This window comes from Calcarisporiella thermophila (genome assembly GCF_041956535.1).
Source record: "Calcarisporiella thermophila strain CBS 279.70 unplaced genomic scaffold VTP21scaffold_11, whole genome shotgun sequence".
NCBI classification, from domain to species: domain Eukaryota; kingdom Fungi; phylum Calcarisporiellomycota; class Calcarisporiellomycetes; order Calcarisporiellales; family Calcarisporiellaceae; genus Calcarisporiella; species Calcarisporiella thermophila.
The window spans coordinates 867421-880523 of NW_027192201.1; the positions used below are offsets into that span (position 1 = coordinate 867421).

The 13103-nt window shown below is 42.4% G+C and overlaps 5 protein-coding genes across 5 annotated transcripts; 1 reads left to right on the plus strand and 4 right to left on the minus strand.

Moving 5' to 3' along the window:
- Positions 1 to 294: 294 nt before the first annotated feature.
- On the minus strand, positions 295 to 1663 carry VTP21DRAFT_1489 (uncharacterized protein; the record flags this gene model as incomplete). Its single annotated transcript, XM_069391581.1, has 3 exons — positions 295 to 411; positions 509 to 1092; positions 1162 to 1663. The coding sequence occupies 3 exons, from the start codon at positions 1661 to 1663 to the stop codon at positions 295 to 297; spliced, it is 1203 nt and encodes a 400-aa protein (XP_069251610.1).
- Positions 1664 to 2272: 609 nt separating this feature from the next.
- On the plus strand, positions 2273 to 4494 carry VTP21DRAFT_1490 (uncharacterized protein; the record flags this gene model as incomplete). Its single annotated transcript, XM_069391583.1, has 3 exons — positions 2273 to 2521; positions 2600 to 2743; positions 2830 to 4494. The coding sequence occupies 3 exons, from the start codon at positions 2273 to 2275 to the stop codon at positions 4492 to 4494; spliced, it is 2058 nt and encodes a 685-aa protein (XP_069251611.1).
- Positions 4495 to 5582: 1088 nt separating this feature from the next.
- On the minus strand, positions 5583 to 7606 carry VTP21DRAFT_1491 (uncharacterized protein; the record flags this gene model as incomplete). The annotated part of the gene is made up of 5 exons (XM_069391584.1): positions 5583 to 6717; positions 6803 to 6920; positions 6992 to 7036; positions 7114 to 7466; positions 7575 to 7606. 5 exons carry the CDS (start codon positions 7604 to 7606, stop codon positions 5583 to 5585), a joined length of 1683 nt encoding a protein of 560 aa, XP_069251612.1.
- A 1124-nt stretch (positions 7607 to 8730) lies between these two features.
- VTP21DRAFT_1492 (uncharacterized protein) lies at positions 8731 to 10493 on the minus strand (the record flags this gene model as incomplete). The annotated part of the gene is made up of 2 exons (XM_069391585.1): positions 8731 to 9055; positions 9127 to 10493. 2 exons carry the CDS (start codon positions 10491 to 10493, stop codon positions 8731 to 8733), a joined length of 1692 nt encoding a protein of 563 aa, XP_069251613.1.
- A 1539-nt stretch (positions 10494 to 12032) lies between these two features.
- VTP21DRAFT_1493 (uncharacterized protein) lies at positions 12033 to 12782 on the minus strand (the record flags this gene model as incomplete). The annotated part of the gene is made up of 1 exon (XM_069391586.1): positions 12033 to 12782. The coding sequence occupies one exon, from the start codon at positions 12780 to 12782 to the stop codon at positions 12033 to 12035; it is 750 nt and encodes a 249-aa protein (XP_069251614.1).
- Between the last annotated feature and the right edge of the window lie 321 nt (positions 12783 to 13103).

Genomic DNA, 13103 nt, shown 5'->3' on the forward strand with positions numbered 1-13103 from the left:
AAAGCTATGTGTACAGAATGTGAAAATATAGCGAATGTTCAACAAATGTCCAGAAAAACAAGCTCAACTCGAGCAGTTAATAGTCCCAAAGGATTGTTGCTGTAGAGCATACATATTGCCTAATATGATTTTATTAAAAATTTCACTTTTTTTAACCAATGCTCTGGATATACTTTCATAAAACGAGAATATGGGTCAATAGATCGAGTTCGTTTATTAAATGCATCCCAATTTACACTCGATTTATTCCAACAAATGTAATAGTATAAATAAAAAAATGAATGTACCATGCTATTACTCTTCAAATTTGCCGTTTCGTGCAGCAAAGTTTTTCTCAGAGTTCTGCATGGCCAAGAAGCTCTTCATAATGGGGAAAATGTCCTTGTGCACACGATTGCCCATGAAGACATCCTTTTAAATAAAATATATCGAAAATTAGCAAAAACAGAGGGAAAAACAAATGACTTTTTTCATCTGAAGTATAAGCAAAAAGGTTTCCTGTTCTTACCTGGTGGCCATATTCGGGGAACACATAGAGCTGGAAATTTTGTTTGCCTCTAACCTTCATGTGATTGTAAAGAGTCTCGTTAGATCCGGGGAATACACCGTTTTCTTTCCCGGTGACTAGCAGAACGGGGATATTAATGTTGGTGGCAGCATCAAGGTAATCGTTGGGCATATCCGCAAATTGCTTATCCTTTGGATCCCACTTAATGAGCTTGCCCGCGTTGAGGCATTTTCTGATGTGCCAGTCGTACTTGTAAGACGTCGCGCCATACAGATCACCAGTACGAGCATGAGTTTTGGGATCCAGGTTCTTATGCAACCAGACTCCTGGGAAGCCAACCGACCACATGAAGGAAACCATATGGCACTCTGGGACTTCGCATTCCAAGTGGAAGAGAGACACGAGATTTCCTAATAGTCGGCGGAAGGTGTACATTCTCTCTTGGCTGAATTTGGGGGAAATGTGCTCCATCAACAAGTTAACAAGAATGGGGGCCACCTGGATCTTAAGCCAAGCGCCGGTTGTCACACGAGGGGTAAGGCCTGTCGAGTTGACGGTGATACTGCTAACGTCCGGAATGTTGCCTAGATCAGAAAAGAAAACATGTTTATCTTTCACGTGTACCAGAGATGACAAAAAGATAATTTACGTACCGGCGGCAGCGCTCATTAAAATAGACATGGCATTGACACAGTGGGCGATGATATGAATACTGGGGTTGGGCCCAACGACTTGGCGAACTGTCTCGACCATCTTCGGATTGTCGTACTTGGCGATATGGTCGAGGGTGTATTCGTGAACCTCGAGGTTGTAAGGCCAGCGCATCGAAATCCGATTGTCCACGCACCAGACATCGGTGTACCCGTTGTCCAGGAAATAGTTGACGATGTTGACGGGCTGCTCCGGCATAATGAACATGTCGCTGGAGGTAGTTAGGCCGTGCATGATAATAATGACATTGTTGCATTGGGCCGATCCACGCCTGAAGCGGGTGAGGGATAGACGCAACTTGTCTTCAGTAAGGAAGGTGTGATAAGATATATCGGCATTGGGAACCCCTTCGTCGGTGAAGACAGCAATCTCGCGCTTGAATGGGGGGGGTCGAGTGATTCCAAGTAGATTGGTGACGCGATTGATGATTTTAAAAGCAATCATTCTTTAATTGAGTAGGATTCCCTTTTTACGTTGGTCTAAATCGACGACGAGCACGCTAGACTGCTTGCATGCTTCCCGCTACATTTCAATCCCTTTTATATAGCCTTTTTAAGCTTCGATATGAAATGACCCGGGTTGATGGGAATATGCAGCTAAGTTATGTGACATGGGCTGATATGAAAACTTAGGAGAGGACGGGGGCGGGAGGCTTGGCTTTTTCATGCCACATGCATGGGCCATTTCATGTGAAGAACCACTGATAGAATGGGAATTCGGGGCGGCAATTTTAACTTTATACTTCATTTATTTAAATTTTAATTTATCAAGTTCAAATTTCGCCCAAAAACAATTAAAGCGCGCAGCAGCTCCGTGCTTTGTACAAGTATAGAAGTGGAAGGAGAAAAAAGAAGAAGCAAAAGAAGAAGAAGAAGAAGAAGAAAAAAAAAAGATAATGAGAACGCAAATAGACGTGCCTCTCACGGTATGCATCGTACAGAAAATTACCGAAGTTGATAAGCGAATTTTAAACTTCAGTGGACTGCAGGTTTCATATTTAAACTCTGGGAAAACGCCGCCTTTCTCTCTCTACTTTCCTCTGGAAATCGGAAAATGTTGATTATTCCTTCAGACATCAAACCACTTGTCGACGCGATCAACAAGTCGGTTGTCGCAACCCCCGAGCTCACTTTTCGGGAGCGTATGCATGGCTCTATGGTGCAGCCCAAGGGCGGCACACGCGTGCCATGCCACATCAATATCAACTTTAACATCGACAACATGACCGCCTTCAGCTATGATCGTACGTTCCGTATCACGGGGCAAGTCAACATCGGTGGTAAGGATTATAACATTCTCCAGGTTTGTTGCAGTCTCTTTTCCTTTCTTATGGCACAATTCTTTTCCGACGCTGATCTCCTACTTCTACTCTCACTATAGGGAATCGCTCAAATCCACCCTTATATGGATTTCTACACGAGCTCAATCTTCTTCGTCTACAAACTGATTATTGAGGACGGAAATCGCAACCGTTTCTTATTCTACGGTGAAAAGAAAGTCCAACCAGGTGTTAACCCTTTTCAGGTAGGGGTCTTGAACTAATTTCCCGTTTTCTCTTCCAAGCTCAAATTTGTCTGGCATCTCTTATCTGACCCACTTTTTCAATCTAGCTCTGGACTAATCTTTCCGAATTAACCGTCTGGGTTTATAAATACACTGACGTTTGGGACACACCGCAAGAATTGGTCTACAGCGGCAAGATTAATATCAATGTCCTTGAATATTTGCCCGACCAGATTTTTGGTATCAGAAGCTCGCTGCCTGATGCAATGCAGTGGTTGTGGACTTTGTTTTGGTCCATTTCCAGGATTCACTCAAAGGTGAACATGCGAGCACTTACGCACTTGTTTACCACTGGTCCTGGAAGGTACCTCCAAAGATACAGCACTTACTTCAACTGGGACTGGGCTATTAAACAGACCGTTCCATCGCGCAACTTCAAGCGACCGAAGACCACCGAAGAACTCAGGCAAATCATTGATACAGCCAAGCGCAATAACCAGAGCATTCGCCTTGTGGGTTCGGCTCACAGTTTCAACGATATTTATCAGATCTATTCTGGAGATATCCTTCTGAGTCTTCACGATATGAAGCGCATCTTGGGCTTCGATCTCGAAAGGAAGCAAATCACTTGCGAGCCCGGAGTTCCGTTGAGACAAGCGGCGTATTTCTTGCACGATTATGGCCTTACCTTGCCCAACCATGGTGCCTACATGGTTCAGACCGTTGCTGGGGCCATTTCAACTGGTACGCACGGAACTAGTGGTAAAAAGGACTCTAAGCGTCCCGCTACCCTTTTGGATAGTGTGGTATCAATGAAGATGCTCAACGAGAATGGCCAGATTGTGACTCTGGATCGCTCGCAGTTTGTAACACTTGGCCTGACGGGTGTCATTATCGAGGTTACAATTCAATGTGTAGACGTGTACTACCTTCATGCAAACCAACAATGGCGCAGTTGGGATCATATCCTCAACCACATGGACGAGTACAAGAACAACTATGCATTCTTTGAGGCTCGCGGTCCAATCGGCTCTTCAAAAGCTGCTCTCTATACGTACACGCAGATCCCATCCATTCCCAACTGGTTTGCGTACTACAACTTCTTTGTTCGCTTTATGTTCCGCATTGCCTATGACGTTGGCTCTATCCGCCTTCCCGCCTTCATCTACCGCATATTTTACGCTGTTGCCACAATGATCTATAGTCTTTGCCCCTTACGTGAAGTGAATACCTGGGCCCTGACCAAAGACTATGCACCTCCCCACGTGGAATCAGAGTGGGCCATTCCCTACTCGGAGACGGCTCGGGTTGTTCGCCAGGTATTGACTCTACTCAACTCGCCTCCTCACCGCAATCTTGTGGGAGAGTTCCATATCCGGTTCGATCCGCCTTCCAACGCATGGATGAGTCTCGCCCATGACCGTGAGACCACTTATCTTGACTTCAACTTTACACGCACAAATAACCCACGCAAGATCGAGATGTGTCTCAAGGAAATTTACGACTATATGATTACTCTGGACAAAGGCATTGCTCGCCCTCACTGGAGTAAGGCTTTCGATACCACGACCAAGGATGGTGCAAACACGATCAATTTCCAAGCCATGTATCCAATGCTTGAACAATTCCGTAAATTTGCTGGTGAAAACACTCCCAAAGGTACTTTCTCGAGGAACCCATTCAATTCTCGTGTGCAACTCATCAAAAAAGACGTTAAAGCTGATAAACTTGGAGGTGTGGTTGACAAAGAGCTTTTGGAAAAAGAGCTATAAATATTTCGTTATCTGTATTGGTATGGAAAAATTCCCCAATAGTTTATGGGCTTAATTGCATTTTACAATTATTAATAAAAATAGGTTTTTGAATATCTTTATCCTCTCCCCCTTTCTTGAGTGGATAGATCACTAAACCCTAAATTTTCTCTGAAAAATAGATAATCCCCGCCCTGGGTCCAATTATTTGTTCATGTGTTGACCACATCATTCCAAATGGCTCGAGCTATGCCCCTCATTTTTATATTTATATTATTCAATGTATTTTCCTCAATTTTATTATATGCAAAGCAGGCCCAAGAATTATATGTCTGATACAATCGTTTACGTGGTTCCTAATTATTTATCTTGCTTGCGGTTCATAAGCTGCATCTGTGATTTGGGTAAAATAGGTGATAGACGCAACATATCATATATCTTTTTATTCTATAACAGGTCACTTTGGGAGTAGAGTTAGTATTCACGACTGTATATCAGAATCTAATTGAAAGTCGAATTATCAATAATATATATACGTGCACATTTTACAATATATATATCTGTCGTTTCTTCTGATTCACATATAATTTTTCATAAAGTCAATTTTTATTTTTCAGTAGTCATAAATGCAGTGATTATAAGCATATGGCTCAACGAATTTACTTTGATATAGCACAACCGAAAACCCGGCTTATCAAGCCAATTTTTCGTAGTCATTGGCGTAAAATATCAAATCCTTAATGCTTTTTGGATTTGATATACAATGGAATTTAGTCAAAACGCAGCGATTTCGGCTTTATTTAATGATAAGCCGTTTATATAAATTTTAACTTCTCGGCTATATTTATAATTGCTTCTAAGTTTGTCCAAATCTGAAAAAATGTCTTATTCATTAGAGAAAAGTGGGCCAGGAACAATAAACAGATATCGAGGTTTAAATAGTAAGCTAGGCATTTATTAAGAGCTTAAGAAAGCGTCGAGTCAATAAACACAAAGAGAAATATAGCATCAGGAAATAGAGGTGGTGGCTTGGCCTTGTTAAATAATATCTGTCTATATCATAGATATAAGCAGTGAGAATATTGACTCATGATGGTATATTCGTTCTACTAGGGGTAGAGATCAAAGCGTGTGCAGCACTTTTTGTAGGTTGGGGCCACCCGCGCTTTAGTGGCCTGTTCAAAGGCATAAGCAACCCGGAAGAGGACATCCTCCCGCAGCGATCCGCTAATGAAAACTAGTCCGTAGGGGAGACCATCTTTATCCAGAGCAATAGGCACGCTAATAATAGGGTACCCAGCCACCGCGGTGGATGTTGCGAAGGGCACTTTGCCATAGGCCGGAAGGACCAAGACGTCAACACCATGCTTGGTCATCAGTGTGTCTATGCCTGTTTCTCCATCACGGAATTTTTTATGTCCACTGGCAAGCGCAGCTTTGTAGACCGGGTCCTCGATCCCCGTCGTGTTTTGCGACACGATGAAGACCTCTTGTCCGAATAACGACATCTCCTCAGCCTTGTGCGCATTGTTAAATGTTATTGCGTCGGCAAGGGTCCTAATAGGAGTCTGTTCCAGGTCCGTAAGATACTTGTTCAGATCGTGCTTAAATTCGGTAGTCAACACGATCACCTCTGAGTTGTTTGGGCTATTCCAAAAGGTGGGCTTGTTCGCTGCGAGATCGGCCATTTCCGCGTCAGAAACGAGATTGACCGGGTCCAGCACCGTTCCTCCCAGCTCCTTAAGCTTGGCGAGCGCTTGCTCAAACGTAGCCAGATCGTCTCCCAGGTCATTTTTGTCCCAGAAGAGATTGCGGGGTACTCCCAGCCTGATGCCCTGCAAATCTTTCTTCAAGTACTCGGTATAATTCAGAAGCTGTTTCCCTTTGACCACCTCTGTGGCCGCATCGCGTACATCGGCACCGGAGATCACACTAAGGATTAGAGCCGCATCCTCCACGGTGCGGGTCATGGGCCCGACGGAGTCCTGGGAATGGGAAACTGGGATGATCCCATCACGAGAGGTCAGCCCGACGGTTGGCTTGATCCCTACGATGAATCCCCTTGAGGCAGGGCCCGTAATTGAGCTATGGGTTTCGGTTCCAATGGATGCGGCGGCAAGATTTGCCGCGACAGATGTGCCAGAACCAGAGCTAGAGGCTGAGGGAGAGGCGCTCAAGACGTAGGGGCTCACGCACTGACCTCCGCGGGCACTCCAGCCCTCTTTAGAATTTGGGGAACGGAAGCTAGAAGGAACCAGTTAAAAGGATTAATGCAATGTAACCTTGTAGCACCCTCCGCGGGGGGGGGGGGGAGAAGAATCTGGCGTACCCTGACCATTCGGCAAGATTGGCCTTGCCTAGGATAATGGCTCCAGCTTCGCGTAGCTTCTTAATAATGAAGGCATCTCGGGGAACCTTGGAGTGTAGCAGGGCCAGCGAACCAGCAGCTATGTGTAACAGAGTATCAAGTTAAGTGCCACAAACACAGAGCAGTACATTGAAATAGGAAGACGGCTACTGGTGTTCATGGAGTCCTTGGTGGCAATATTATCCTTCACTAAGACTATTCAAAAAAGGCGTCGACGATTCATTCAATTAATAAATCACAAAAAATGTAAACAGAAGCAGCATTCTTTTTACTTGGAATTCCATGGAGCGGACCACGCGGACCCTTCTGCGTTCTCTCTTCATCCAGTTGCTCGGCGATCGCCATTGCGTCGGCATTGACCTCAATGACTGAATGTAAATAAGGATCGATGGCTTGGATGCGTTTAATATAGCACTCCGTTAGCTGTTTTGCGGTGAGCTTCTTTTTGTTGAAGGCGTCTTGAAGCGCAAGTATATTAGTCTCAACGATGGTGAAACCGTTGCAGGAGCTGAGATCCTGGTCAAGCTTGAGAATGTCAGTGTCATTAGCTGGTTGTGGTGGCACAGCGGCAGAAATGGCGAAGAAGCCGAGAGTAAGGACGACAAAGTAGACCCTTTTTACCATTCTGAATGCGAATGGTGATGGTAATTGCAAAGAATAAAACAAGGTATTGGAGGGTGGGTTAGGGTGGGAGGACGAGGAGTTCGTGGGCAGTGAAAAGGGGAAGGTTTACCCGCTTTTGGTATATTTTTGCGCTACAGCCATCTTCTTTTGATGTACTTTATGACAACATGTCTTGCTACATTTTATAGCAAGGAACATTGTATAGAAACGGGCAACCATCTGATGGTCGCCATTTAAATTTCTTAAGAGAGATTGCAAGAGCCGTCTGGAGATAATATACTAATAATATAGAAACCTATATCTTTAAACGACCTCCTCACCAGAGTACTTATCTATCATCTTTAACGCATAATATTGTTGACATTGGAGAGATTAAGTCATTAACAAAATATGCTCTTGAGATACCCCTTCTTGTCAATATAGTATCGTTGGATTTTCTATTGCCAAGAACACTGCAATCTCGGATAATTGCTCATTATTATTTAATATTCATACAACTCTTCACAAAATCAAAATATGTTTGTCCTTTATCTCCTAAACTTGTAATTACAGCTAAAACGGGCATAAAAGGTGCGCAAACCACGTTTGCCTGGATGCAGCACATCTTAAATCCCAGTTTATCAAATATCTTAGCTGCATACTTATCATAAGATTTTTCACACACTCCAAATCCGATTGAAATTTGCGACTCTATCGTAGAAAGATTTGCAAACAGTTGTGAAAAAATATGGAGTAAATTCGGTACTATAATGATGCATAGACAAAATGTTCAATTTATTTACTAAGAAAATAAACTTCGCTCTTCAAGAGTACAATCTTTTTATTGTATACATCGCAAGGGTTAATGAGTAGTATCTGGAGTTATGAATTATCGTTTGACTTGAATAGCCAAATTAATTCAATTTTCATATTCATGAAAAAGATTTTAGCTTGTTTCTGATTGAAGAGTTTTCAATGGATATTCCATTATGGCAATTCTATCTTAAAATGAAAAGCTTCGACTTTCAAAGAATAGTTTGAATATTACAAGATTTATTAAATATTTTCCTCCCTACCTGCAGATGCCTCTCTGATTTTTTTAATCTGCACAATGCATGCGGTTAAAGGCATTTTATAGCAAAGACTCAGAGTGTCAAAATATTTAGCATGAGAACCCTTTACCGTATTTGATATGAGTACAATTATATTAAAATAAAAAAAATAAATACACATCGTCGAGTTTTGAAATGAAGCAGATCTGTACAAAAAAATTAGTTGTATAGCATTTAGACACTTCTCTTGGGGAGTCTTTTTTCTGGGTAGCAAGTATCAGGGACCGGAGATTCAACTGGGTCCCGGCTACTCTCGATATACGTATTGATAAAACGCTGAGTTGACATACCGTCCCCTATTGCTTCTTTGTAATAGTTTCTGAAATTGTAATCGTAGCCTGTGTCATCAACTATGCCGCTGTTCGAATCCAAAGTTGAGTCAATATTGGGAGAAAATTTGAATAGGGAGGGGACATCTGGTGTGAAGGTGGTGCTCGTAGAATAATCAGAATCTTCGGAGAAAGCGAAAGAGGATTGATTCACGGATGCATACAAATCACTAATATTTAATATAATTATTATTGTGAGTGACAGCGTGTTCAGTTATAAAACAGAGCTATAACTACACACTTATCTAGAAACTGGGTTGGAGAAGGCATGAAACTCAAAAACGGAGTCTCAGAAGATGAAGCTTCCGAAGACTGAAATTCCGAAGATTGCACGAGCATTGCAAGCAAAGAGATTTGTTTTTGGCTTTTTAAATTTTCCACATTCGCTATCGAGTCAAGACTTATATGAGGGATTACCACAGGCATAATTGATTGTTGGCTACTCTCTTCCCTGGACTGTGTTATAGGCAACTCGCTGATCTCTGTGACACTCACTATATCTCTGAGAGTACCAACAAACTGCTCATCGCGATAGGCTAGTTGATTAGCTTCTAATAAGTCCAGCGTTCTTCTCAAATACCGGAGAGCATTCTTGCGCTGAACTCCTGTTCCAGATCCTGCGATTAGGATGTGAATGCGTGCACTCGTGTTCAGTCCAAATGCGACCATTGAGTGAAGTTCCAGACTGTTGGGTATTCCAAGCACTAATTCTGATAAGTTGACAATAGTGTCCGCAGCAGTGATGCATTCGGTAGCGGAACTTTCCTCAAGGAACACCAAGAGACTGGTCTCCATTTTTGGAAAATATGAGTGGATATTAAGGATATTGAGGCAGAGAAGTATCTCGGCAGCATTCAACGGAGCAAGGTCAGAGGGAATCGAATTCATCCAATCATGCAATTTAGAACGCAACTTCGGCATATAGTTTTGGATTGGAATTGGATCCTCCCCTGCAGCTTCATTTTTGTCGAGGTAATACAATGAACAGAAACCAGCTTTGGGCGTAATATTGATCCATATATCCGATAAGATCCCCACCAAATAGGCGCAGTTATAGAATCTACGAATTGCGGCAGCACTTTCCTGAAGATATGCATTGTATCCATTCCTTTTATCCAGAGCGAAGAGCACCGATTCACTTTCATTCTTGACGGGCAGTTTCACTTTGTTTATAGCCAGGTCGCGATCCATTCTTGAACGAACATGAAAATAGGTCCACGTTAGCCCAAGACGCATTACCCACCAGATGTTATTACGAAGCTCGCGCTCAATTGGGTCAAGCTTTATATCAAAGTGTTCACTGTCCTGTTCAGGTATTCGTAATTCAAATATCATCTTCCATGCCATCGCAAGTAATGGTATTCCTTTATTACATCGACCAATGAATGTTAAATGTGCACCTAGGAGCAATATGCCTTGTAGTTTGGTGAGGTTAGCTTCGGGCGTCTCGTGCTCTAGCAATGCGAGCGCGTATTCTGTAAACACAGATCCAGGTGTTCCAAGTCTCGTTTGGTTAAATAAGGGGATACCCATATTGTATAGAACCATTGCGAACACGACCGAATATAATAGAGGATCATATCGATTTTCGCAATAATTCTGAATCATAATCGAACGATTGAGTACCGTTGGATAAGCATACACTCGAAACCACATATTGATAAGTGCAATTGCTTGGGTATGCGAAATGGATTTGAACGGATCCCTATGTTTGAAAACATCTGAAGATTCCTGATCGATTCCTTTATCGCTTACATCGAGAAGTGGAAATTTTTTTTGAACCCTCTCATCTATGCTTAGAGAACTTATTGCTTCAATGATTATGGCTAACATGTCATTTGTTTTTATGTTGGCGCCAGGGAGAGACTTGAACATTACACCTTTCGCCCATCGCCACATTAAGAGTGGCTCACAAGAGGGGGCTTCCATAGATTTGATCTGAATGGTGGAGCAGGATTAAATAAAGTCAAAATGGTATTAATTGTCGAAGACTTACCCCCAGACCATTAATTACACTATCTAATTTTCCCAAACTAACCTGGAAACATTGTAATAAAGAAGGGCGTCTCATTTTCAACACCATACTATTTCCAATGTCAAGTATTATCTGTTCATTCTGCTGGAGAAAACTATTACGTGGACGCCCTCTACGGGCTACTATGTCTCCGAACAAGCACTTGATGCCAAGTTTCTTACATCTTAAACATCCTTGAGGGTTACCATCGCAATTCTGCTTCTTCTGGCGACATGCTTGGCATGATTTTCGATTGTGGAAAGCGTTTTCGTTTGATGGGTCATGGAGAATGAAAATATGCTTTGTGACAGGTGGCATGCTAGAAATACGCTACTGAGCGGTGTGAAATTTTTCGAAGTCTTTATATTAATCCAATATAATATAACCTAACCTAGAGGATACCATGATATTTCATTAATAATCAAATGGTAGGTATAAGCTCACTGTGGGATTTGTGAAGAACAAGGCAAACCAGATATTAATTCTGGGCGAATGGGGTTAATCACCGAGTATTCCGGGCAAGAACTCTGTTCAACTAAGGGAATGTGAGAGGAGAAATTCCCATATCCAGTAGTGGGTAGAGCCCTCAACATTAGCACGTTTTCACTCTTCTTTATAAAACTTAAGACTGAACGACGGCAAAACTGAAACCGATTATTCTATCAACGAAAAAGCACAATAATGATTTAATTAATCATGCCCTTACAACATCATGAGGTTGAAAAGCTTAGAGAAAGTTTTATTCACAATTTCCCCGGTAAAACACTTTTATCAGAGGGTCAAAAAAGAGTAGGATGACAATTGGGTTTCTAAATATATATGTAGAAAGGCTGAATGCCGAGTTTTCTTTTCTAATGCGCTACTTATCGACTATTAGACACATCCTCACGTAATATCCTCCCATATTAAGAAATAATGCGTGGCATAGACGATTCTTCGCTATGCCGACCATTATGTGAGAAATATAGTGACTTAACTGCACCCCTAGAATTAAAAGGATTTAAATAACTTCCAGCTTAATCTTGAATATATACAAAGATAAATTTTGTTTATTATTTATTTAGAACAGTGCAATTATAGATTTACACGGCCTTTTGAAATCAGGCAACGGGTCTCAAGTTCAAGGAAGTAAACTAGCGTGCCAAGAGACCTCCGTTGACAAACAAGGTTTGTGCGGTTACCCATTGCGATCGAGGTGAAGCGAGGAACTCAATCACAGGTACTATGTCTTCAATCATACCAAGTCGCTTTGCGACACTCATTTGTGTAAACATGGATACGGAGTCCGGTGTCTCTTGTCCATGGAAGAAGTCCGTGTCAATGGGACCCGGAGCAACTGTATTCACTGTGACACCGCGCTCACCTATTTCCTTAGCTAGTGCTCGAGTGAAATCCTCGAGTGGAGCTTTGGAACCGGCATAGACGGAATAAAATGGCGTAGTAACTCCTAGAAGTGAAGTTCCCATGTTGATGATCCGGCCACCATCTTTAATATGGCGTGCGGCCTCTTGCATGACAAAGAAGGCAGCCTTGGCATTGACCCCAAAAGAACTGTCGAAATCTTCCTCAGTGATATCGATGAAAGGTTTTTTGATTACTTTTCCGGCATTGTTGATAACAATATCGACACGGCCGAATGTTTCGAGTATTTTAGCGAAAATGGCCCGAACTGTCTTGGGGTTTGAAAGTTCACCTTCCACGATCAAGGCGCGTCGGCCTTTGGCACGCACGAGCTGTGCGGTTTGCTCTGCCTCCCCCTTAGTGTTAGATGAACGGTGGTGGACGGCCACGTCCGCCCCAGCTTTCGCTAATGCATCCGCAAACGCTCTTCCCATATTTTTGGATGAGCCGGTGATGAATGCGACTTTACCTGAAAGATCCATACTATTTCTATAGAATATTAGAATTATTTTTTGGAAAAAGGTTGAATGAATGAATAAATGATTCGAAATTCGTCGCCTTTTATCCTTTTCACGGATGAGGTTGGGCTAAGTGAAGGGCTAAAATCCCTTGTGAATATATGCTTGAGAGATGTTTTGGAGGCGGGTCCAACCCTGGTCGATCATTTTGACCAGTAAGCAGACGCAATTCCATACTTGATTTTTGCCAAATTGAGGATTGAACAATTTGAAAATTTGATACAGATCTAGTAGAAATTTATTATCACATCGCGGATGAGGTTGGGCTAAATGAAGGGCTAAAAT